The sequence below is a fragment of the Lycium barbarum genome, chromosome 5 (assembly GCF_019175385.1).
Source record: "Lycium barbarum isolate Lr01 chromosome 5, ASM1917538v2, whole genome shotgun sequence".
Classification (NCBI taxonomy): domain Eukaryota; kingdom Viridiplantae; phylum Streptophyta; class Magnoliopsida; order Solanales; family Solanaceae; genus Lycium; species Lycium barbarum.
In genome coordinates, this window is record NC_083341.1 from 1,276,341 (window position 1) to 1,301,494 (window position 25,154).

Sequence of the window (25,154 nt, forward strand, 5' to 3'; positions counted from 1 at the left end):
ATATGATGTTGACATACATGATTTTCTTTTCAAAAGGCAAGTACATTGATGTTTTTAAAAGTCACATTTGTTTTTGGTAAATCTCCGTTTCAGTTATGATCCTCTTTACTGTATTTCATGTCTTACATGCTCAGTACATATTCCGTACTGACCCCCTTTCTTCGGGGGCTGCGTTTCATGTCACGCAGGTACACCCAGATGAGTAGAAGACTTTGCTAGAAGATGTCCCGGTGGGATTGGCGAGCTCCATTTCCTTCCGGAGTGATGCCGAGTCTGAGTATATGTGTTATGATTTCTGATTGATGTTAGAGACTTTGCAGACAGAGTCGTGGGTATAGAATGTCAGCCTTGTAAGCGGCTCCACCAGCCGATGTGACATTATGTATTATGTTACAGATTTACTTGCCTTGAGAACGATGAAAAAAAATGATTCTGCAAGCCCTTATTATGTATTTCATTCTTATTTGATTTAAAGAGTCCAAAGCGGTTATGTGTGTAGTAAGAGTCAGCGGGTTCGCTCGGCCCTAGGTAAGGGTCGGGTGCCCATCACACCCTAGTAAGATTAGGGTGTGACATATATAATGGATGTTGAACCTCCTTTGGCTTTTCGTATGTTTATTTTTGGGAATTTTACATAAATGACTATACTTTGGGGGTTTAAAATTTGTCATAGCTACAGTTTCAATATTTACATTGCGTAGTTACAGTTTCCGCGTTGTATTCAAAAAATGGTTCGCTGTATTCATAAAACGGCCTAGCTATATTCATGAATTAAAAAAAAATCAAAAATTATTTTCACTGTATTCAAGTCATATGTATTCAACTCAGTTGTATTCAGGTCAATTGTATTCAACTCAGTTGTATTCATTTATAACTACTTTTACATTGTATTCACTTTATTGTATTTGAAAATTAGTGGTATTCAAACAACATAAATACAAAAAAAATTGTATTCAGCTTGCACAACTGAATTAAATTTTCCCAAAAAAATTAACGAATACTGAATACAAAAAATAAAATTCACTGTATTCAGTTGTATACACTTCAAATTTACCGTATTCATTTTGTATATAAAAAGATCTCTTTCGAAATACATGCGATAAAATACTGTATACACTATATGTATACACTCAAATCTGTGTGTTCATTGATTTTCTTATTTACTTCGTTGCACGATTTTTTAAATTCGACATCAAAATCTGACCAGAAAAGCCACCGTCAGTCAAATCTGATGAATACACAGATCTGACCGCCGTCATCGTCATGATAAAGGGTTTTGAAGGATCTTAAAGAATATTCAGTTTTTTATTCTCTGTCTCTCTACGTGCTTAAGCTTTGACTGTTTTTATAGTAGACTAAAAGTTATGGATTTGGTGGTTGAGATATGATAGGGTTTTTGAAGGATCTTATAGAATATTTAGGTCCATAGACGTGTTTTTCTCTTCCAACCAACCTCCAAAACCTTGTTCTTCAACGACGACGTTTCCGGTTCAGCCGTTACTTCAGGTTTAACCAGGGGCGGATTTAAAGGGGCCCGACCCGAACACCCTCGGTAAAAAATTATAGTGTATATATAGGGTAAATTTTCTGTGTTTATGTAGATATATTAACTTTTGAACACCCTGAACAAATACAAAAGGTTAGCTCAAGCGGTTCAGGGTGTTCAAGATTGTCTCTAGTGTCCTAGGTTCAATTCCCATTGACAACATTATTTTTTATATTTAGCTTTTATTGTTTTTTCCGAACCCCCTGAATGAAAATCCTGGATCCGCCACTGGATTTAACTGCTGATTTTTCATGGAAGAGGGAGTAGAAGAGAGGGAGAAGGGAGGAAGGAGAGAGAAAAATGTAGATACAAGGGTTGCTTTTTTATTTTAATTTATTTTGTATGTTTTAGTTATGGAGTGTAATTGATATACACCTTTTAGCTATGAGGTGTAAATTAATTAAAGTATAGCTACTAGATAAAAATAAGGTCTAATGTTAGCTACATCATGTAGATTTTTCTTTATTTTTTAATATTTTGAACCTGTGAAAATTTTAGTTTCGCCACTGCTAACGGACCGCATGCATACATCTGTAAGTAACTTAGTGCAACATGAAAAATTTCATTGAGACGAATCAGCAAATAAAAGAAAAACGGGTCACCCTAAGAACTGAAATTGCTCCACACAGCAATGCTATGTCTTGTAATAATCTAGATGCTTAATAATATATAAGTATCCTTATTACTCAAAAAAAATTACCTTCGTCTCGGACGTTGGTAATTTTCTTTCAGTTGATTAATTTTTACCCAACAAGTACTTTAAATTGGATCGATGAATATTTTCCTTTCATTTTTAACTTAGTTGTTTAATTATTGTGTTGTTCTAAAGGTTATGACATGACGTGTCTAGCATACAAGTAATTTATAATACATCCGACAATTGCGTATCAGCTTTTGGCTTGGTTTACAGCTTATAAATTAAAAAAAAAAAAGGAGAATGACGTATATATACATAAGAATAGAGTATATTTACAAAATATGACGATATTTTTTAGTTTACAAAACATAACAATAGATTTCTTACAAAACATATACAAAAAATTTCGCTCAAAGCTTGAAAAATTCGCTCAAAAAATTATGTATGAAAACTGTATGAGATGTGTATATCTCACTCAAGGCTTAAAAATTTCGCTCAATATTTTGTGTATGAATACTGTATGAAATATGTATATCTCGCTGAAGGCTTTGCTCAAAATTTTGTGTATAGAAATTGTATCACATTTTTCATGTATGAAAACTGTATAAAAACGGTATGAAATATATATATAACTATATAAAATTTGTGTAAAGTTCATATTAAGGTTTGAAAATTTAATACAACTACAACAACATTGTATACAACTTTCATACAATATACATCCAAAAATCAACTACAACAACATAGAATATTGAAATTACAAGACCAACAACCAAAGAGGAGTAGGCTTTCAATGTGCCGCTCTTTTTTCTTTTTTATCAGTTAACAAGCAATCACTTTCCAACTTTTTCAAACTTCAAATTTGGTGAAAATCAGTTCTTTAGATCTGCTATTCTATTCTTGTTCACTAAAATACCGAAGGTAACTTATTTCCAACTTCTAAAGTGAACAAGTATAGAATTGAAGACCTAATATTCACGAATTTAAAGTTGAAACGACGTTAGATACTAAACTTTGCGTCGGAGTTGCACCGTCAGCGGCGAGGTAATTGGTGGGGAAGAAGAGTCGCTGTTGAGATGAAGAAATATGGGGTGAAGGAGAATGGGGAAGGGAAGGGTTGCATTTTAATTTTTCCAGATTTGTGCGTGAAGGAGAATGAGGAAGTGCAACCCTTTTAATTTTTCAAATCTGGTATATTTTGTAAATTTATTGTTATATTTTGTAAATAAGGAAAAGTATCCCTATATTTTTTTAATATAGAGTCTTAACTAGTATTATTAGGTTATTTCCCTTTAAAAAAATAAGTTGGGGTAGTCTAACTTTTTTTTTGAGTTTTCAACTTATAAGCTGTTTTAGATAAGCTAAGTCAAATGAGTCAATTATTTTTTTGAGCTTATTTTAAGCACAAAATGATTTTAAACTGGTCAGTCAAACACTTAAAAAACTTAAAACAACTTATAAGCTAATCCAAACGGGCTCTTGGTCACAAATCCTCCATTTTTTTATGAATATATGTTTTTAATATTGAGTTGAAAACTCTGGAACAATACTACTATAAATATTCTTTTTTGAATATTGACTTGGAAACTCTAGAACAAATACCCCTAGTGAGTAGTGACTTCTTCTTTCTTTTGCAAAAAGCTATTTAAATTTATAGTAACTTAAATTCTCTTTCTTCAAAAAGGTTGACTTTTCTTATATTCTGATTCTTAATTTATTTTCTATTATAATAAAAAAACGAAAATTTTAAGATGAGAAAGAAAAGCGAAAGAACTAAAAAGGGGATTTGCATGTTGTGGCCCAAAGCATTATCTTAATGGTTAAGGTTCAACAATGGTCCCCTTTTTTTCTTATCCCATATGCGGTGTTAGTAAGAAAAAAGTGTTTTCCAACACGATTTTTTCATTTTTAAAGATCGAATCTAAAAAAGAGTTTGAATCTGAAATTTCTAATTAAAAGTGAAAAAATCTTATCCATCGCCACCATAATTTTTTATGATACCATGATGAAAGTTTTGCATTTAATATTTTTGTTCAATATATTACGTGGTGGAATAAATTTCATCCATTCTTTTTTTATATGATTTTTTTTTCACAAAAAAATAAATATTAGTTTTTACTTAAAAAATGTCGTCGACCACATCAGACACCTAGCAAGGAAACCGCGTACGAATAAAAGACACTTCACCCACTTTATACATCCAGGTTGTTCTAGCGACATTAATATATTAATAGTTTTTAATAAAATAATATTTACACGATCAAACATTTCTCTGTCAATAGATCTTTCACAATAATATTTCACTATAACAATTAAGTTTTCCTTATAAAAACCATTTTTCGTATGATATTATATTATATGTTCTTCATAATTACATTTCACGATAACAATCAAAAAATATTCGAAAAGATGTTATACAAAGGTTTAACAATATAAACATCCCTTTGTCTCAATCTATGTAACAAAATTTAGATTTCGAGAATCAAATTTTTTAAATTTTAAACGTGAAATTCGAACATATAATTTTTAAGTTTTTAAAAACAAAATTTACCCATTTAAAAATTAGTAAGAAAACACTATAAGTGACAATTGCGGTCGACGAAAAACTTATTTGACTCTCGAAAGCCGAAAAGTGACACATAATGAGAGCGGACTGAGTAATTTATTTTTATTTTTAAAAAATAAAATTAAAAAAAATCTCAACCACGCATCTCTATAAATAGCTTGCTTTGTCCCCTTTTTTAACACATTCACATCACGAAAATACTGCGTACTTTCTAAAACAATTTTTCCTCATACAAAATAGATCGAGAGAGAAATAATCAGGTACATTCACGTACACCACAATGGCGGTGGAAAACCGACATACCTTCACCGTTGGCGATATTTACCAGTTACCGGAAGGTTGTATATCGAACGTATTATCATTAACAAGTCCGAGGGACACGTGTCGGTTAACTGTTGTAGCCACGATATTCCGTTCTGCTAGTGAAAGCGACGCCGTTTGGGACCGGTTTTTACCACCGGATTATCCTAGACCGGATTCGGTTAGCTCTTTCGGTTCAAAGAAAGAGCTTTATTTTTATCTATGTGATCATCCTCTCTTAATTGATGGCGGTACTAAGGTAATCATCCCACATAACTCTGCTCCAATTTATGTGTTACCCTTTTCTTTTTAAACAATTTGATTTTAAAATTAAATTTTTATAATTAATGATATGATTTATGGTCACATACAAACATTAAATTACTATTTTACCCTTAATGAAATGATTTATAGTCCTATAAAGAAAGAACTTTATTTTATTCTATATGAATAAATTTATACCTTGTATCAAATATGGTACAAAAATTAGTGCTAAAATATTCAGCTTATACCTTCTTATCCTATTTATACTGATATTTGTAATCCCAATAGATGGAATAAATTAGTCCCGAAATTATAATTTTGGGATAATTTTAACTATCTACCAAACGACCCTAGGGTAATTATCCCATATAACTCTGCTCCAATTTATGTGGCATCGTTTTCTTTTTAATCACGTTTTTATTATTAGAAACAATTTGATTTTAAAATTACCTTCTTTTTACCGTTGATGATGTGATTTATAACCCCCACTATTTTAAAATTACTGTTTTATCTTTGAGGAGATGATTTATAATTATAACCTCAAAAATATGTATCATTAGAAATAATTTAACTTCAAAATTACTCTTTTACCCTTAATGATTTATAGCCACACAAAAAAAGAATTTTATTTTTATCTATGTGATCATCCTTTCTTAATTGACGGTGGCACTAAGGTAATTACTGTATAAATGATTACTCTTGTCTCTTAATTTATGTAGCACCGTTTGACTTGATATGGAGTGTAAGGAAGAAAGAAAATTTTGAAATTTGTGGGGCTATGAATTACTCGTTCCGTCTTAATTTTTTTTTCATTTTTCATTTATACACACATTAAAAAGGCATTTACAAGGTAGTATTTTGACTATTTTATCCTTTTTAACATATTTCATCATATTCCCTTTCTACAATAGACATTGACTCTATTAATGATGGGTAAAATGAAAAAAAACTATTTAATTTTATTTTGAGTAAATAAAACGATAAATATTTAGGGACAAGTATGGAGATAAATATTTTGAGACGGAGAGGGGAATTTTAAAATTAAGTTATTTCTAATTATAGAAAGATAGACATTCTTTTTGGGACAGACGGACTAAAAAGGACATGGTGTATTTGATAGTATATGATTTTAAAAAAAATCCTGTTACTTGATATTATTATCTGTGTTTTTTGTTTTGATTTTGTATGAAGTGATTTTTTATTTTTTTTTAAATCTGAAATTGTTGAAAAATGTGATTTTTTAGAATATTATGGAATGAAATACATTCAATTAATTGAGAATAAATGGTGGGGAAAAATACACACAATGCCTATTATAGTTAGATATCACATTAATTGAGAGACTTGATTTTGTTTTGTTTTGATTTGAAATAAAATGTGAAACTATTTTTTTCACCTACAAAACAATTTTTTCTTTGAATAACAATAAGAATTATTTGCTCATGTGTTTTGGATTGACCTAGTGAAGAAAGATATCATAGTCTCATTTCCTTAGATGACTGATTTTTTTTTTTTTAAATTATTTTGCTTTTGGCACTCAAGCAAATAGAGTAGGTTAAAAATGATTTCAATGATATATAAACTACCATGCAGACTGAGGTTATTACGAATTATGTTGCTTGCTGTCTCCAAAATGTTGTCGTACCAGTGTTAGATCCTCCAAAATGCACTACTTTTTGGAGGTCCCGACATCAATTTTGGACAGTTCGAGCAACATAGATTACGGAAAGAAACTTATTTGACTATGGGGATTATACTGATGTGAAACATGCTAAAAGGTTAAAATGTGGTTTGAATTATTCCTAGAATCATCTCTCAAAGATTGAACTGGTCCATCGATCGCAGAGACCTTTAAGTGTGTACTAATTCTTGGTAATTTGATTTGAAAACTGATATAGTTCGGGTATTCACAAGTCCCATGTGTGAGAGTGACAGTCTTTGCAATTGTTCCAACTTTATATCAACCCTTTATGTAAAAGATGGGAAGTTGCTTTATATGCTTATTGTAGTGCAATATTAACTTTATATAGTTGTGCCTGCTCACCATATTTCTCAAGTTCTTCTGAGAATGTGGTTGACATTTTATGATACACGTCAAAGCCTTCCCGTGTACCATTTAGGTCATTATCTCCCTTTTTGCCTCTCTTATCTTTTGGATATCAAAGTTAATTAGGGACCAGTTGGTCCACTTGTAGATAGTGTGATCTACCATTAGTCTTTAAGTAGATATTAAACCCGGATCACTTTGTATCTTTTCTGCTACACTTTTGATGTTATCGCTTTTGAGTTTTGGTTTACATGTGACACAGCACATTACTTTTACTTGATCAAAAAAAAAAAAAAAATGAGACACAGCACGTTGAGACTATTGCTGGGCTTAGTTTTTTTTTTTTTCGTTACTTGCTAAGTTTAATTCTGACTTGGTATTTTGAAAATGCAGAGCTTTTCATTGGAGAAGCGCAGTGGAAAGAAATGCTACATGTTAGCTGCAAGGTCACTTGCAATTGTTTGGGCTGACACACCTAGGTATTGGAGATGGACTTCCCTTCCTGAGTCCAGGTAATCAATTGATAAGTAACTTTTATTATGGGGTAGCGAAGACTTCCCATTTTTTAATCACATTCTTGTTCTAAGGATTAATTTTTGTGCGAAAAAGAGTAGATCTTGGTCCTTTTAAGATGTCATTATGTCATTCTCAAGTTCATCTAATGTGGTCTTGCCAGTCAAATAAATGTTGATCTAATGCAATTTTTTTGAGACTAGGTTCTCGGAGGTTGCTGAGCTTCTTGACGTCTGCTGGTTTGACATTTCCGGAAAGATAAACACCTCTATGCTATCCCCGGACACCAACTACGCAGCCTACTTTGTGTACACAACGAAATCCAGTACCTACGGATTTGATCACCAAAGCGCAGAGGGTGCAGTAGGGATTTCGGGGCATGAAAGGAACACACAGACGGTATTCTTGGACCCGGAGGCAGCGCGTAGGCACATGTACCAAATCGTTCCGCGGCGGGAGGGATTCTTCAACCAGATAGCTAATATCCTTGGACGGGAAGCTAATCCTCCGCCTTCAGAAAACGAAGCACAAGCACGATACCCACAACAGAGAAGTGACGGATGGATAGAAGTCGAGTTGGGAGAATTCTTCGTGAAGAGAGGACAAGACGTTGAACTCGAGATGACCTTGACAGAGGTGAAGGGAGGTGAATGGAAAAGTGGCTTAGTTGTTGAAGGGATAGAAATCAGGCCTAAGGAAGGCTAATGAACTTTGATACTGAAAGTTCATTTGGTGTCTGTGCTAAGCCAGTTTCCTGTTGAGGGGCTAAAAGCTACAAGGCATAAAACCATTGTGTCCCACATGGAGATTTTGACCCACAAAAGTAGAGATTTGCACCAAGTTTATCAAGAAATGGATCACATCATGGTCAAGAAATTGGTGCAAAAAGCTAAGTACTTGTATAGTGTCTTTAGGCATTTTATATATTGTTGTGATCGGTGTTATGGTGTCCCCTGTTTCTTTTTTATCAATAGTCATTTGTGTTGAAATAATTTTGTGGAACTCACGTGCTGTTTAATAAGTGGGTGATATCTGCTCCTACATGTTGCTGCTTTTTTTTTTTTTTTTTTTTAAATGAATTTTTGAGAGGTAACTGAGGCAGGGATGAAGTCTTGCCCCATAAGAAAAACAAAAAGGCCGCTTGCATGGATGTATTATTTGATAACGGGTCGAGCTAGTCGTACGGAGCTTTGCCTAGTACGGGTTATCTCTTCCGTATGATTTGCGAGTTATTGCACAGTAGCGGACCTTACTTTTATTTTCAACAATTGCCTAGTGAAACAGCACTCTTATCACCTACTAGCTTTCTAGTCTAGTTCATGTCTCTCACAACCTCCTGTCTAATCTAGTTTGAGTTTCTCACAACCTCTTATTTAAAATCATGTCCTTGATAAATATAAAATAAATTACAAACGTCACAGAACATATTTGACCAATTTTTATTTTTTTAATCATAACTTATTTCCAGCACGTCCACCGTTTTCTTCTCACCAACTCAATCTTCAACCTCAAAATTTGAAACCCAACAAGCTGAAGTCACTGTTTTCCTTCTCTTCAACTCATCATCATCCTTTACATCATCAGTCTATGTTGTAATACTAACTATAGTATTTATGTTCTTTTATCTTTGGTTTGGTTGGCACCTGGCAGGCAGAATTCCATCATATATATAGTCTTATATAAATGGTAATATGAGTATATGACCTCGACAATGATGCATGAGAAATAGTACAATTTTCAAGAATGTAACTCGCTGTATACGTGTATCTTTAAGTGGCCAGAAACTCAAAGAAAAAGAGGATGGGAAATGGGAAATTGGGAAGAAAGAAGGATACGTGTAATATATGAAGCAAAGCCGAAATCCTACTGATATTCCGCGGGAACTTGTGTCATAAGACATGATTCCTCATTCCTGCACTTCATTCGCATCGAATCAACTCACGTGAAAGACGCATGGCGGAAATCATAAAAACGCTAAGAAACTTTTTAATTTTTCCGTGCGAAAATATTACTATTTTTCATTTTCTCAGTGATTCAATCAAAATGTCTATAAAAATAGTCACTTGACATTTTTTAGTGAAAAATTTCAATGAAAAAATTGTGATTTTTTAGTAGTGTTAACGAGCAAAGCTTATGATATGTAATTTAGTAATTGTACAGAACGCAGAGGCATAGTCCCCTTAAGTAACACCACTTAATCACAAAATTTTACTATATACAAATAAGTTTCAAAATATAAATAATATAACTTGACAATATTAAACAAAAAAAATAATATAAGTTGACAATATTAAACAAAATACATATGCTAGTCCTACACGTTAGGGCTGTGCAAATTAACGGTTAAACCAATAATCCGAACCGATTATTGGGTTATCGGGTTAATGATTAAGGTTAATGGATTACTGGTTCGAGTATCGGGTAGTGCCCTGTGGTTATTGGCTTATTGGGTCGGATCACGGTTTGACCATTTTTGTTAACGGGTGAACCAATAACCCGATAATCCTTTATTTATTTACAATTCTACTCTTCTATATATTAAGTCACTTGACTAGATTTAGGGTTCACTTGATTTCCACTTCATAACTATTTTTCTTGTTTTCTCAAATCATCAGGACATGTCAATGGTATTGATGTGAGATTATTTTTTGTTTTCCCACTCAAAGTGCTACTTTTTTTTATTTTTAATGGATTCTAAATTTTGATTCTACTCTTTTTGTACTATATTTTTCTGAAAATTGTCCTTTTTTTAATACTACAAGTTCCCTGTACACTAGATAATTCTAGTGATGGTGTACATGGTTGATGATTAAGGAACTTATCTCTCTTCGACTAGTTGATTTAGAAATTTATCTTTATTTTCCTCTTTTGATACCAGGTCAAACTTTACGCGGTTGACTATAATAGTAGCCGAAGTTCTTGAATTTTTTTTTTGTGTGAAATCTTAACGGTTAAATCGATAACCGAACCGATAAGAAACAATAATCGATTAACCGATAAACCATTAACCGATATCTTAACGGTTTAACAATTCTACAAACCGATAACCGATAACTTTCAAACCCGAACCGAATCGACCGATATGCAGCCCTAGTCCTACTGATCAAGCGCATTACTAGCTTAATTTAGATTGGGGTTTCGAACATAATCTTGGCCCTGTACATATTTCTTATTGTTTAGCTTCATAAAAAAAAAAGGTGAAAATTATTTTAGTCCTTCAACTTTACTCTAAAAATCAAATACCTCCCCCAACATTAAACAATTGACATTTTCATCCTCTTATCTCAACTTCCGACTATTGACCGGTAACTTTAGATTAATTGACCGATCATTAAAGGGGTAAAATGAAATTTCAGTTATATTCTTAATTAATTAGTGGGTGCTTTAATTAATCATATTATTTTCTCACAATTTTCCTTCGTTAAGTAATTTTAACGCGTCTCTGTCTTAATTAATTTCTCTCAGCCTAACCAATTCTTCATATTTTCAGCAGCCATTTTGGATTTTCATCTCTGCATTTGTCTTCACATTTGAAAAGAAGAATAGCAAAGGTCGCCAGAGGTAAAGCTATTCAAAAATTCAAATGTTGAGATGACAAATTCTAGATTAGTAAACAATTGTTACAAGGGTCTGAAAGGTTCCGTGAAAATATGAAGAATTGGTTAGGCTGAGAATTATTAATTGAGGTAGAGAAGTGTTAGAATTACTTAACGGAGGAAAACTGTAGGAAAATAATATATGATTAATTAGGGCACCCATTTATTAATTAAGAATATAAGTGAAATTTTATTTTACCCCTTTAATAATCGGGTCAACTAATCTATAGTTAACGCTCAATAGTCTGAAGTTGAGCTAAGAGGATGAAAATGTAGATTGTTCAATATTGGAGGAGGTATTTGACTTTTAGAGTAAAATTAGAGGACTAAAATAATTTTCACCCTAATAAAAAATAAACATGATACTAATTCCATAACTGTAAGAGTACGTCGACTACACAAAGCTCCTTTTTATTGACAAATTTAATGAGGAAAATATCTTTTCAGAATTATATCTCAAATAATATGTTGACATTTTTAGAAATAAAAACGTTCAAAATTATTGTAGTAAAATACTTGAATTATGCTTTATTAATAAAGTCGAATGACATCTTTAACTTTCTTACTTTTTGGCTTTTTTAAATGCCGAGATTAGTTTACTAATAACTTTAAGTCGTAAAAATGCCACATGGCAAAAGTTTCCACATATTTTCCAATATAACTAAGAAAAAAATAGGTATTTTGGGGAATATAATACATCACGGTATTTCAAGTTAATCCAACTGTTTAAAAAATTTCAAAGTATATTGTTCTTTTCAACCTCTATTAGAAGTCCATTGTGAATTTTTTCCTTTTATCGATTAAGACAGAAAATTTAAATGACATCAAGGAATACGTTACGAGAGCATGTTAAATTGATAAGTTGCTTTTCGTTTTGTATAGCATAACAAATTCTGAAAAATAGGTTGTATGTATATACGTAGTAAACGTAGATACCAATTCTGAAAAATAGCTTGTATGTATACAGTATACTCTTTTTGAACAAATACAGTATACAGTAACAAATTCTGAAAAAAAGGGTGTCTACTTACTAAAACAAGAAAGAATTAATCTTATTTTCAGATTTTCCCTTTTTAGGTGTTAGTGACCAAATCTCAATATCCATTTAATTAGGGACAATTTAGTCAAATTACCTATTTTTTACCTAGAAGTTAGCATTTTCTTAAGGAGTGTGTAAATGGCGAAGTGAACACTCTTTTTGAACCGGGGAGTATGGTATAATGTAAATATTTTCAAAAGTTGTACATTTTCGAAAATAACCCAATTTTCTATAGCAAAATTGTTCTACAACCCCCACCCCCCAAGAAAAGGAGAGGAAAGAAAATAAAACCAAAAAAGCAAAATAGTAAAAAAGAAAAAAAGAAAAAAAAAAAGTTTTTCCCTGCCTCCCCTCCAAGTGATTTTGTTTTCCTACAATTTCTAACACCTCCTCAACCTCTAGGAAGAGACCCTCCCCTCCCATCTAAGTAGCTATCTTATCCAAACAAACAAGCAAACAAAAAAAATAATTGTACACTGGAGCTCAATATGAAATTCTATTTTTTTACAAGACCCGTTCGCGTAAAGAAAAACTATAGAAATTATATCGAAATAATATCTTTACGTTGACCCTTTCTTGAACCAGAACTGGGGGAGGATGAGAGGAAAAGGGCATTGCTGACCCCTTTTCCTCCTCCTAATTAATTTTTATTTCCATTTTCTAACCTAAAGCTTTGCAACGTGATGATCATGAATGCATGCATTTTTAATTTTAAGCATTTTTTTGGAATCTTGAGAGGAACAACAACGTGAAGAAATAATAATATTTTTTTCTTGTAGACTTTTTTTGTTTCATTTGAGCTCCTTTTGTAAATATACACAACTCATATTAATTCATATATTTTTTTTCTTTAATTTGTTTTTTCTTGAGGGGTTGTGGATATTTTTTTTTTTTTTTTTTTTTTGATCTCTTGAGAGGATCAAGAACATGAGTTGCCTCCCTTGCTTTAAGAAAAAAGCCGAATCGCCTCCTGAGGAGGTACCGATTGCTCGTCCTAAAGAAGGAATCTCAACCACCCCACCAAATCCCGGTATGATGTTTTAACATAATTACTTGAATTCTTCTTATAGATCTTTGAAATTTAAAGAAAATGAATTGTTCATATGATTGTGTTCTTTTATGTAACATGTATATAATTTGATGTTCCTTTTTAGTTTCCCTACCATTTTTTTTTTTCATGTCTAAAAATCTGTCTTCTACAACAATTTTTCTTGTGTATTGACAAGAATGAAAAAGGAATTTGAATGGTATGCCATCAAACCAGATACGAAAGATATGAAAGCTTGCAACATTTTAGGTGTTTCATCAGCAGCATTTTCTTGAAAGAAACATAGAAATTCAGAAAAGAGCTAGAACTTAGCAGGTAAATTAATTTTCAAAGTTATCCCTGAGTTACAACTCTAGTACAGTAGCATTAAAATGAAAATAAGTTAATGGTTCTCTTAGGCCTTTTTTGTTTATAACCGTGATCTTCGGGCCAGCTTGCGTACACCTCGATTAATTCCCGGGTACCTGCTACATCCCACTAACACAGGTACCGGGTAATTGTGTCCACCAAGACTTCAACGGATAGGGAGCAATCACCTAGTGTTTTTGCCTCCGTTTAGGACTTTTTCCATTCATAAATTTGGAAGAAAGGACAACAGCATCACCCTAACCATTCACAGATCACAATATACTAATGCAGTGTAGAAAGCCAATATTTTTAGACAATCTGGGCATGGAGGCAAGATTTGATTAGGAAAAACCCCCTTTTGAGTAAATATGCTTATGCACCAACAGTAAAAGTTGTTGTCGGGTGACCATGAGGTCACGAGTTCAAGCCGTGAAACCAGTTTCTTGTAGAAGTGCAAGGTAATTAAGGTTGCGTATATAAGACATAATGTGGTCTGGCACATAGTGTGAACTTAGTGCCACCAATTGCCCCTTTTGGCTCATGCACCAAGCATTCTAGCAATTAGAGAATTCAGCAGAAGAAATACTTCACCATGCAGAACTAGTCAACAGATAGATATAAAAGAAATAATAGATGGTTATGAACAAGTGACAAAATATGCTCATGCTCTAAGTATTCCAGCAACTGGAGAATTCAAAAGAAACATGTTATCATCCACAAGCAGTAAAAAGGTAAATACAAAAGGATATTTCTATCACTGTTATGGTAGCTCTTCTGGCTTGCCAACGCATGTCATCATTTCTCTACTTTCCTCTATGTTGTTCCGACTTTCCAAAAATGTTGTTGCACCCGTGTCGGATCATCCAAAAATACACTACTTTTGGAGGATCAGATACGCACTTGGAAGCACTTTTGAAGAGACCAAGCAACATTGACTTTCCTAACTAGGAAAGATGGTGTGTTGCTACAAGCATGTCTTGTGTAGTTTTCCTCGCACATTTGTAGGCTTTATATTCACTTTCTCAATGCATTTTGGATTAACCGACCAGCTGAACCATTTCACAAAGGCGACACAGTTAACCCTGCTGAAAATGGGGATAGCAATGCCAAGACTTACACATTCCGTGAGCTCGCCAGTGCAACAAAGAATTTCAAGCAAGAATGCCTGATAGGTGAAGGTGGATTTGGAAGAGTGTTCAAGGGAACACTTCAAGGTGGAGAGGTAAAATTACCTTAAACTTTCTCTTTCAGCTTTGTTGTGATTCTAACCTGATGAATGAGGATCTTTTTAGGTGTGTTTGGGAAAATGTAATCTGCAAAATGTTTCTCACAAACTAAGTCACTTTCTGGTGTTTGGTTGCCAGAAAACATTTTCACCAAGAAGGGGAAAATGACTTCTCTCACTTTACAATTATCCTAAACTCTTAACTTCAAATGACCGTTCTAGCTATAACGTAGACATTACTGTCAATCTATAATATTCAAAAATTCCATGAAAATACTATCTAGTTTGCAAAGATTATCAATCCATACTCAATAATTTTTCTGAAAAAGATTTCTCACTCTCCATCCAAACACCAGAAAATATTTACAAAAATAAAGTCATTTTCAGAAAATATTTCCCGAGAACTGACTTCCGACATACCAAACACACCATTTATTGATGTCCACATGTATTAGGTTGAAGTAAGATTTCAGTCTTGATGTTTGGTTTGTACCTATATAGATTGTGGCAGTGAAGCAACTAGACAGGAGCGGTACACAAGGAAACCATGAGTTTCTTGTTGAGGTCAAAAAGTTGACTCTCCTGAAGCACCCAAATTTAGTCAATCTCATTGGATATTGTGCTGATGGTGATCAGAGGATTTTGGTCTTTGAATACATGCCAAGGGGTTGCCTAGAGGATCATCTCCTTGGTAAGTTTATCAGCTATGTTGCTCAGACTCGCTAAAAATGTTGTCACATTCGTGTCAGATCCTCCAAAAATGAACTAAGTCAAACCTCTCTATAACGGCATCGTTTGTCTGGATAGTTTTTGTCTACTATAGCGAAATGCTGTTATAGAGAACTATGTTGCTCGGACTCTCCAAAAATGTTGCTGAACCAGTGTTGGATCCTCCCAAAATGCACTACTTTTGGAGGATCCGACATGCACACGTCAGCATTTTTGAAGAGTCCGAGCAACATAGATAGAGAGCATATATTATAACATAACATGAAAGATCGGTTCCACAGAAAATATGGTTATTATGGTGAAATGTGATTATAGAGGATGACTGTTATAGAGAGGTCTGACTATACCTGTGGAGATCAGGATCTGACATGCACCCATTGATATTTTTGAAGAGTCCGAGCAAATTGAGTTTATGCACATAAGCCCACCCTACTCTTCCCCTTTCATGTTGTCATAAACTTTCTTGATTCTGTACTAACTAATTCTGTTACATACCAGATATCAAAGAGGATAAAAAGCCACTAGATTGGCTATCCAGAATGAAGATAGCTTTAGGTGCTGCTAACGGACTTGAGTATCTACACGAAAAGGCCAACCCGCCAATAATTTATCGCGATTTGAAAGGCACAAACATTCTATTGGATAAGGATTTTAATCCTAGACTTTCAGATTACGGTCTTGCTAAGCTAGCAGGTGGAGGGAGTAAGTCAAACATGTCGCCAATGATGATGGGAACCGGTTATTGCGCCCCAGAGTTTGAAAGAGCCGGTGAACTCTCTTCGAAGTCAGATGTATATTCTTTTGGAGTTGTTTTGCTTGAACTTATAACGGGGCGTCGAGCGGTGGATAGTACGAGGCCAACAGATGAGCAAAACTTAGTTGCTTGGGTGAGTATTCTCATTCTATCACAAGAATTTATTTATTTTTAATCTCAAAGTTCTTGTGAAGGGGAGGAGAAAATGACAAAAATGGTCCCTTATGTTTGGGAGTATGTTCAAAATAGTCCCCAAAGTATGCTCTGAACAGTTTTGGTCCTTTAAGTTGGTCAAAAGTTAAACACTTTTGATCTCCGTCAAATATTTAACAAGCTACGTCGATTAGATTTGACGGAAACTGTGGGAAAAAAGATTTAATCAAGATCACTCGAAAAGTTCCATCAAATCCTAGAAACTGCAACACAAAAAATTGTACTAGACACCAAAAAGTAGACAAAAATAGTAGAAATTGCACATCAAAACTGCAACGGACTCTAGAAAGATACAAAAAATAGCAGAAACTCCAAAAAATATCCCTCCAACTGTGAGTTCCCGCTAAATTCTTCTTTTTTCATAGTTTCCATCAAATCTGATAGATGGAGTTTGTTAAAATATTTGACTGAGACCAAAAGCGTTAACTTTTGGCAAACTTAAAGGACCAAAACTGTTTAGAGCATACTTTAGGGACTGTTTTGAACTTACTCCCAAACATAAGAGACCATTTTTGTCATTTTCTCGGAAATAGAGCCTGTGAGCAACGGTGATGTTGTCTCCATGTGACCTATAGGTCATCGATTTGAGCCGTGGAATCACCCACTGATGCTTGTGTCAGGGTAAGCTACTTACATTACACCCCCTTGTGGCCCTTCCCCGGACCTTGCGTGAATGTGGATGCTTCGCGCACTGTGCTGCCCTTTAATCTCAAAGTTCTTGTGTTTCATTTTGACTAAAAACTAAAGGAAATTTGAATACAGTTCTAACTGGTCACCAAATGTATGTGGATTTTAATAGGCACAACCCTATTTCAAGGATCCAAAGAGGTTCCCTGAATTAGCAGATCCGCGTCTCGGGAAGAAGTTTCCTGTCAAAAGTTTAAATCAAGCAGTTGGGGTTACAGCAATGTGCCTTCAAGACGAACCAATGGTTCGTCCTTTGATTGGTGATGTTGTAGCTGCTCTTAGTTTTCTTACAATGCCCAGCCCAGATGACCCTATGCCTAGTTCACCTCCAGCTCCGACTCCGACCCCGACATCAAATATTGAAAAGTCGAGTCCGAATAACGAAGATCAAGAAGGTTCAGAAAATGGGGACCAAGGTGATTCAGAAGATTATTCCGATGATGAGGATGAATACAGTGAGAGTGACGAACAAAATGACGAAAAAGCCCGTGACAAAGAACGCTCTCAAAAAGCTAGCGGCAAACGACAGTCTCAAAAAGTTCGTAGCAGTCGAGAGGATGATAAAGGAAGCTCCGAGTTTGGATATGGAAGTGCATCGGGATCTTCAGAATATGAGGACGACAATGGAGATGATGAACGTGGAGAAGTCACAACAAAATCTAGAAAATTTGGTTCGCGTTCGAGGCATAAAAGCAAGGTAAATTCCCGCACTAAAAGTTCAAGTAACTGAACATCCAACAGTAATATCACAAGGAACCATAAAAAGAATGCAAGTAATGAATTTAACGGGCAACAATGTCAATGATGGTTGCAAAAACAGCACGGATTCAAAGTTAAGTCACATATAGAAAAGTTGGTTTGAGCACCAAGCAAAAAGATCCAAGGGAACAGGTAACAGTACAAATTGCAGAAGTAAAAACAAACATGGGCTCACGTAATTATTGATTTTGTTAAGGCAAGAAGAGCTTAAATTCTAATTATGGAAGTTTTGGTGCATATTCAAGTCACATCGCAAGGAGGAATCAGAACATCAAAGTAATGATTCAAATCATTCCAGAGTATATAGAAGAAAAACATGTAACTGTACCCTGTAATTAACCTTTTCCATATTTCATATTTCCATTTTGACAAACTTAATTTTTACATTTTGGCTATGAGCAATAAGCTTTTTGAGTAAATTGTTTCACTATAAAATATAGCAGCTTGTGTGCGGAGATCTCAGGCCAATAAGCCACAAGCTGTCCAGTGGGCCGGGCTGTCCCGATTCCATCCCGCCCCAACCCGGTTCCAGTCCCACGTGCAGGTAAGGGGGATAGGATAAGGGGTAGAGGGATGCCTGGCCAGCTAAAATCCCGGACCGTGCCTGTACCAGCCCAGCCCCCGTACCAATATATTATTATGGCTTGAATAAGCTAGTAAGTGTACTATAATAGTAGTTTTAAGCTGCATCAAAGAAGCTAATAAGTTTATTATACTAGTAGTTTCAAGATTTGATTTTTCATTTATGCAAGAAGAGATATACAAAGAACATTTTAAGATGACCTACATAGTATATAAAATGTCATTAAAAAAATGAATTCTATCTGATTATGTTTTTTACTTCAAGCTAAAGCAGTTCATTTCAATGTAAGCATAAAAGAGTCATTTCGCAGAAGTATTTTTAGGGCTTCAAAAATTCATCTTCACAATCTATTGTCTGTACATAAAAGGAGGGAAAGTACATGTACTTTTTTAACGGTAATTTATCGTCGGTACAAAGAAGGATAGAGAACGTGTTGTACTTTCTTAAGGGTGACAAAATACACAGAGCACATGAAATTAAAAGGAAATGAATATCTACTCTGTTACCAGTAAACTCATAACTCCAACTAGCTGAAAAGCAAGGCAACTTGATCCGAGATACTCTTATTGTGCTTCTAGATGTTTTCATTTTTCAAACGGATCATGATATAGTAGCCTTGACGTGAACCATAAGCAGCTATAGTTGAGATTATATCAGCTGAACAAGCTACGTATTTGCAGCTACACGAGCAACACTGATCCTTCACTTCTTTTGTTATTGCTCTTTCTGTAGCCATCCGAGCTGCACGAAAGAAGTATGTTAATAGAGAGGATAATATAAACAATTCTCAATGTGAGTATTGTTGGAAAAAATAAATACCTTCCATGCATACATCCCAAGAAATGCTACAGTATCCGCTGACCAAACGACAGCAAATGACTTCAAGAAGAACGGGATTATAACATTAATCAAAGGAACAAGGAGAAAAAGATAATTGAGAGCTTCTTTCTCATTCTTCGAGCAGTCTCGAGCCCGAAGGGAAGGAATAGCTGCAATAATAGAAGTTAACATTTTAGTTCAGATCTACAGTTAAATTGAGGGAATAGCAGTAAGGCTATAAATTAACTTTTGACACCTATAAAGGTGTATGTTTTTAAAAGGATATTTATATTTTAAACGCATATATACAGTCAAAAATTTAATATCTTGGGGAGATAGAAAAATTAAAGTCCTTGAAAGGGAGCCTTGGAGCAATGATAAAAGTTGTCTCTGTGTGACCTATAGGTCACAGGTTCGAGCCGTGGAAGCAGCCACTAATGGTTAGGCTGTCTACATCACACCCCTTGGGTTGCAGCCCTTCCCGGAATCTGCTAACGCAGGATGCTTTGTTCACTGGGCTGCCCTTTACAAATTATAGTCCTTAGTTGAACTTTGCATTTACAATCGAGACTGGAGTTTGTAATAACAAAAAAATGTTGAACACTGTTTACATAGCAACTCAAATCACAATGAATCTCATGAATATAAGATACCATACTGAGGAAAATTGTATCTAAAATATGAAAATAATATATCCTTTAGACAATTACTTTTTTGACTTCCATGATGAGGCATGAACAGACATTTGAGAAAACAATCTGAATGAAGTAACATCAGATTTCAAATAGCGACCAATTAAAGCTGCAAATGGAACTCCAAATAATAGTCCTCCGGTTGAGAGAATAGTGAAAGGAGAACGAATTGAATTAACGGAAAGATGAACCATACATATCTACTTCATAAAAGTAGCTTCAAATCACTAATGCAGCAGTATTCTAATTTGTACTACTCCCTCATTTTCAATTTATGTGTCTTAGTTTGACTGGGCGCGAAGTTTAAAAAAAGTAACGAAGACTTTTGAATCTTGTGGTCTTAAACTAAAGATGTGTATAATGTACCAAAATGCCATTAACTCTTGTGGTCTTAAATATGTCATGTAGCATTTTGGGTGTAAAGAGTTACTAAATATAGAAAGAGGTATTCTTTTTTAAGCAGACTAAAAAGGAAAGTAAGACAAACAAATTGAAACGGAGGGGATATTACTTACTAAACATCCATATGGACCACATTCCCATTAGTCTCCAGATGTCCGGTTCGTTTGAGGGGAATATGAGATTGAAGGAGAGAGCTCCACCTAATAACAATGAAGCGTAGGCTTGCACTTCAAAAACAGTGTATAAAACAGTTCCCGGTTTAGCAGGGTTTTTCGTAGCAGTGGAAGCCCTCGGTGCAAACGTTGAAGCAGTCTTTAGAACAGCCTGGTACAGAGTATTTTGAAGTTAATACACATATAATTAGTCAAATTATATTTGTCCGTGTATACATAAATATTAAAAAGAAAATTTCAAGTTGCAAATTTAGCAGCTAAGTTTAGAAAAGTCTTTTAAAACTTTTTAGAGAATTACCAAATGGATCATTTCTAATATCCTCAATGACGAAAACTCGTGCATAATCAACAATTTTTCATACTATTGGACCTCTCTTTTGTGCTAATTCTAGTTATTAAGAAATGGACCTTGGGACTAACTCAACTCCAAAAGCTAGCTCTGTATCTTTCAAAGGATTCCTTATAATTAGACTATTTCACGCAGCCTGCAAACTTACTTCAAGCATTCTCCTTATCTTGATTTAAGATCGGCAGTGTTTTACAATGTTCACCCATACGCAGTTAGACTATAAAAGGGTCATGCTTGTAAAGTTTCATTAGCTCCTTTCACCTCTGAAGTAATGCTTTTTTGTAATGCTTCTGTAATATTAGCACTGTTTTGGTGCTATGACTAAACTTATACTCCCTCCGGTCCATTTTCCTTGTCATGTTTGTCCTTTGCACGCCCCTTAGGAAAACATTAATTAAAAAGATAATTTGATTAAATTACCCTTATTATTCTTTGTTTTCAATTAATGCCACTCTTCCTTTCACCACATTAATCTCTCCCCGCATTTATTAGAGTAAGGATAAAGGTCGGAAAAAAAACTAATTCTTTCTTTATTTTCTAATATGACGAATATTGTGGACGAATTATTTCTAGTAAACATGACAACAAAATGGACCGGAACTTTCTAATAAGTAGACAAAACACAAGCACTGCAAACCTAAGTTGCTCGAACTCTCCAAAAATGTTGTCGTACCAGAGTCGGATCCTCCAAAATACACTACTTTTGGAGAATCCGACACACACCGTCTATATTTTTGAAGAGTTCGAGTAACATAGATGCAAACCCAATTAATATAACAACTTGAATGATGAAACTAAGCATATCAAAAATTGGATAAAACTGAGTAAACAATACATAAAAATATCACCTTTTTGAGCTCCTTATTATCAAGAACAGCAAAATCCAACTAATAATGAAACTAAGCATATGAAAAATGGATAAAACTGAGTAAACAATACATAAAAATCTCACCTTTTTTAGCTCCTTATTATCAAGAACATCAAAACCCAACTAATAATGAAACTAAGCATATGAAAAATGGATAAAACTGAGTAAACAATACATAAAACTCTCACCTTTTTTAGCTCCTTATATCAAGAACATCAAAACCCAACTAATGATGAATCTAAGCATATAGAGAAATGAGAAAATGACATAAATAGCCGCTCACCAAAATAATAGCCAGCAAATTATTATTTTTTGTATATCAATGTATAATACACATTCTTGATACTTAAAAGTGTATATTGTTTGTATATCAATGTATAATATACATTCTTGATACATAAAAGTGTATATTTTTTGTATATCAATGTATAATATACATTCTTGATACATAAAAGTGTATATTTTTTGTATATCAACGTATAATATACATTCTTGATACATAAAAGTGTATATTTTTTTTGTATATTTGGCTAGTGAATGTAATTATTTTCGCCGACCGGCCAAATGTGTAACCTGCCAATAAAAAATTGGATAAAACTGAGCAAATAATACATAAAAATCTTACATTTTTGAGTTCCTTATTATCAGGAACAGAACTAGGACCATTAGAAGTAGAATTTTCATCTATTCTTTCTTCTTCCTCACTGTTAATCATAACCCCATTACTCTTTTCTTGTATTTCCTCTTTTGGGTTTTCACCTACGTGTTTATCCAACTCATTTGAACTTGCACAAACACAAAATCTGCAACTTTTTCCACTAATTGATGGAGATTTCAAGAACCCATTTTTCGAAGTGAAATGCATGTCCAAACACAACTTCAACTTCCAAATACCCTTCTTCAACCTAAATTTAAATAATACTTTTTTAAAGTATCACTCAATTCATGTCCAAACACCTACTAGCTATATCAAAAATTGGATTAAGAGCCTGTTTGGATGGGCTTATGCCTACAAGCTGCAAACAGCTTATAAGCTAAAAAAAATTAAGTTAGGCTTATGTCTAACTTATTTTTTTTTGGCTTATAAGCTGAAAACAGCTTATAAGCTGCTTTAGATAAACTAAGTCAAATGGGCCCAATTATTTTTTTGAGCTTATTTTAAGCACAAAATGACTTTAAGCTGGCCAGCCAAACACTCAAAAAAACTGAAAACAGCTTATAAGCAACTTATAAGCCAATCCAAACGGGCTCAAAGTCATAAAGCTGAGTAAAGAATGAACAAAAACCTCAACTTTTTGAGTTCCTTATTATCAAGAACAGCAAAACTCAACTAATGATGAATCTAAGCATATGAAAAAATGGATAAAACTAAGCAGAAAAAACATAAAAATCTCACCTTTTTGAGTTCCTTGTTATCAAGAACAGCAAAACCCAACTAGTGATGAATTTAAGCATATCGAGAAAAAAGAGAGAAATTGAGATAAATAGCCCTTCACCAAACTAATAGCCAACAGATGTATATTTTTTGTATATCAATGTATAATTTACATTTTTCATACATAATAGTGTTTTTATTTTGTATATTTGGCAAGCGAATGTAATTATTTTTGACCGACCGGCCAAATGTGTAACTTGCCCGTAAAAAAATGGATAAAACTGAGCAAAGAATGAATAAAAATCTCACCTTTTTGAGTTCTTTATTATCAACAACAGCAAGACACAGTTAATGATGAAACTAAGCATATAAAGTTGGATAAAACTGAGTAAAGAATACATAAACATATCACCTTTTTGAGTTCCTTATACTAATAATGAAACTAAGCATATGAAAAATGGATAAAACTGAGTAAACAATACATAAAAATATAACCTTTTTGAGTTCCTATAATCAAGAACAGCAAAACCAATTAATAATGAAACTAAGCATATGAAAAATTGGACAAAATTGATTAAACAATACATAAAAATCTTACCTTTTTAAGTTCCTTATTATCAAGAACAGCACTAGGACCAGTAGAATTTTCCCCATTAGTCTTTTCTTGTATTTCCTCTTTTGGGTTTTCAACTATTTGTTTATCCAACTCATTTGAACTTGCAAAAACACAAAATTTGCAACTTTTTCCACTAATCAATGGAGATTTCAAGAACCCCTTTTTGTGGGGTTGGATAAATTTCAAAATTTGACAGTTTAAAACTGATGCTGACATTGTAGATAAATTCATCTTTGGATTTTTTTTTTTTTTTTTTTTTTTTTGGCTACAAATTTGGGGGGGGGGGGGGGGGGGGGTTCAGACTTATGTACAGCTACAACATTGTATAGAAGTTGGGTTTTTTTTTTTTTTTTTGGTGAAAGTAAGAGGTGTACATATCAAGAAAATGTTGAAATATGGGAAGGATAAAAGAGGAGTGTCAATTTTAGTTTGTGGCTCCAAATGACCCTCAAATATGCAATGAAAATATGAGAAAATTTTTATTTATGCACCTGATTAATAGTTTGACTCAAATATGCTATTGTCGTTTTCAGTTTGAATCATATATGTCATTACTCACTAACGGAACTCTATTATTATCATATCTTAACACGTGACATTATCACTAATCCCCTTCGGCGAAAAATTACACTGTATATATAAGGTGAAAATTATTTTTATGTATATATAGTAGACGTTGAACTTTCTTGGCTTCTTCATTTTTCTGCTTCTTTATATTTTTAAACCCCTTGTTAAAATCTTGGCTCCGCCACTGTATGACATATATGATGAGCCATTTCATTATGTTCAATGGCATCTTTGAGTTACTTTCCAGTTCCTTTTCTAATTCTTAGATTCATAATCCAATTAAATATGTCACTGGACTTAACGAAATGACTCATATATGTTACTAGTAAAATGAAGGGTTTAGATAACGCCACATGTCAACATATGACAGTAGTAGAATTCTGTCAGTGAATAATGACATATATGACCAAAAATGGTAACGGTTGTGGCATCTTGAGCC

General features: G+C 33.7%; 3 protein-coding genes across 4 annotated transcripts; 2 read left to right on the forward strand and 1 right to left on the reverse strand.

The window, feature by feature from the left end:
• The first annotated feature begins 4,924 nt into the window (after positions 1-4,924).
• LOC132640043 (F-box protein PP2-B10-like) lies at positions 4,925-8,914 on the forward strand. The gene is made up of 3 exons (XM_060356462.1): positions 4,925-5,308; positions 7,754-7,872; positions 8,077-8,914. Exons 1-3 carry the CDS (start codon positions 5,030-5,032, stop codon positions 8,576-8,578), a joined length of 900 nt encoding a protein of 299 aa, XP_060212445.1. The 5' UTR covers positions 4,925-5,029; the 3' UTR covers positions 8,579-8,914.
• A 3,647-nt stretch (positions 8,915-12,561) lies between these two features.
• Positions 12,562-19,059, forward strand: LOC132640044 (probable serine/threonine-protein kinase PBL25). 2 transcript variants are annotated; one of them, XM_060356464.1, is made up of 5 exons: positions 12,562-13,538; positions 14,972-15,126; positions 15,631-15,820; positions 16,357-16,745; positions 17,625-19,059. In XM_060356464.1, the coding sequence occupies exons 1-5, from the start codon at positions 13,436-13,438 to the stop codon at positions 18,240-18,242; spliced, it is 1,455 nt and encodes a 484-aa protein (XP_060212447.1). In that variant the 5' UTR covers positions 12,562-13,435; the 3' UTR covers positions 18,243-19,059. The 2 variants fall into 2 exon arrangements, with proteins under 2 accessions (XP_060212447.1, XP_060212446.1); XM_060356463.1 differs by having other exon boundaries at positions 12,563-13,538; positions 14,954-15,126.
• A 97-nt stretch (positions 19,060-19,156) lies between these two features.
• Positions 19,157-24,427, reverse strand: LOC132640045 (protein RESISTANCE TO PHYTOPHTHORA 1, chloroplastic). Its single transcript, XM_060356465.1, has 4 exons — positions 24,131-24,427; positions 20,881-21,091; positions 19,674-19,843; positions 19,157-19,595 (listed from the first exon to the last, which is right to left on the reverse strand). The coding sequence occupies exons 1-4, from the start codon at positions 24,377-24,379 to the stop codon at positions 19,569-19,571; spliced, it is 657 nt and encodes a 218-aa protein (XP_060212448.1). The 5' UTR covers positions 24,380-24,427; the 3' UTR covers positions 19,157-19,568.
• Positions 24,428-25,154: the final 727 nt, after the last annotated feature.

Coding starts and splice junctions, on each gene's coding strand:
- LOC132640045 (XM_060356465.1), bottom strand. CDS start 24,379: ATGAATTTATCTACAATGTCAGCATCAGTTTTAAACTGTCAAATTTTG. Junction 21,092..24,130: donor ATAATAAGGAACTTAAAAAG/GTAAGATTTTTA, acceptor ACTCTGTACCAG/GCTGTTCTAAAGACTGCTTC. Junction 19,844..20,880: donor GTGGTCCATATGGATGTTTA/GTAAGTAATATC, acceptor CTATTATTGCAG/CTATTCCTTCCCTTCGGGCT.
- LOC132640044 (XM_060356463.1), top strand. CDS start 13,436: ATGAGTTGCCTCCCTTGCTTTAAGAAAAAAGCCGAATCGCCTCCTGAG. Junction 13,539..14,953: donor AACCACCCCACCAAATCCCG/GTATGATGTTTT, acceptor TTAACCGACCAG/CTGAACCATTTCACAAAGGC. Junction 15,127..15,630: donor GAACACTTCAAGGTGGAGAG/GTAAAATTACCT, acceptor GTACCTATATAG/ATTGTGGCAGTGAAGCAACT.
- LOC132640043 (XM_060356462.1), top strand. CDS start 5,030: ATGGCGGTGGAAAACCGACATACCTTCACCGTTGGCGATATTTACCAG. Junction 5,309..7,753: donor TAATTGATGGCGGTACTAAG/GTAATCATCCCA, acceptor TTGAAAATGCAG/AGCTTTTCATTGGAGAAGCG. Junction 7,873..8,076: donor ACTTCCCTTCCTGAGTCCAG/GTAATCAATTGA, acceptor TTTTGAGACTAG/GTTCTCGGAGGTTGCTGAGC.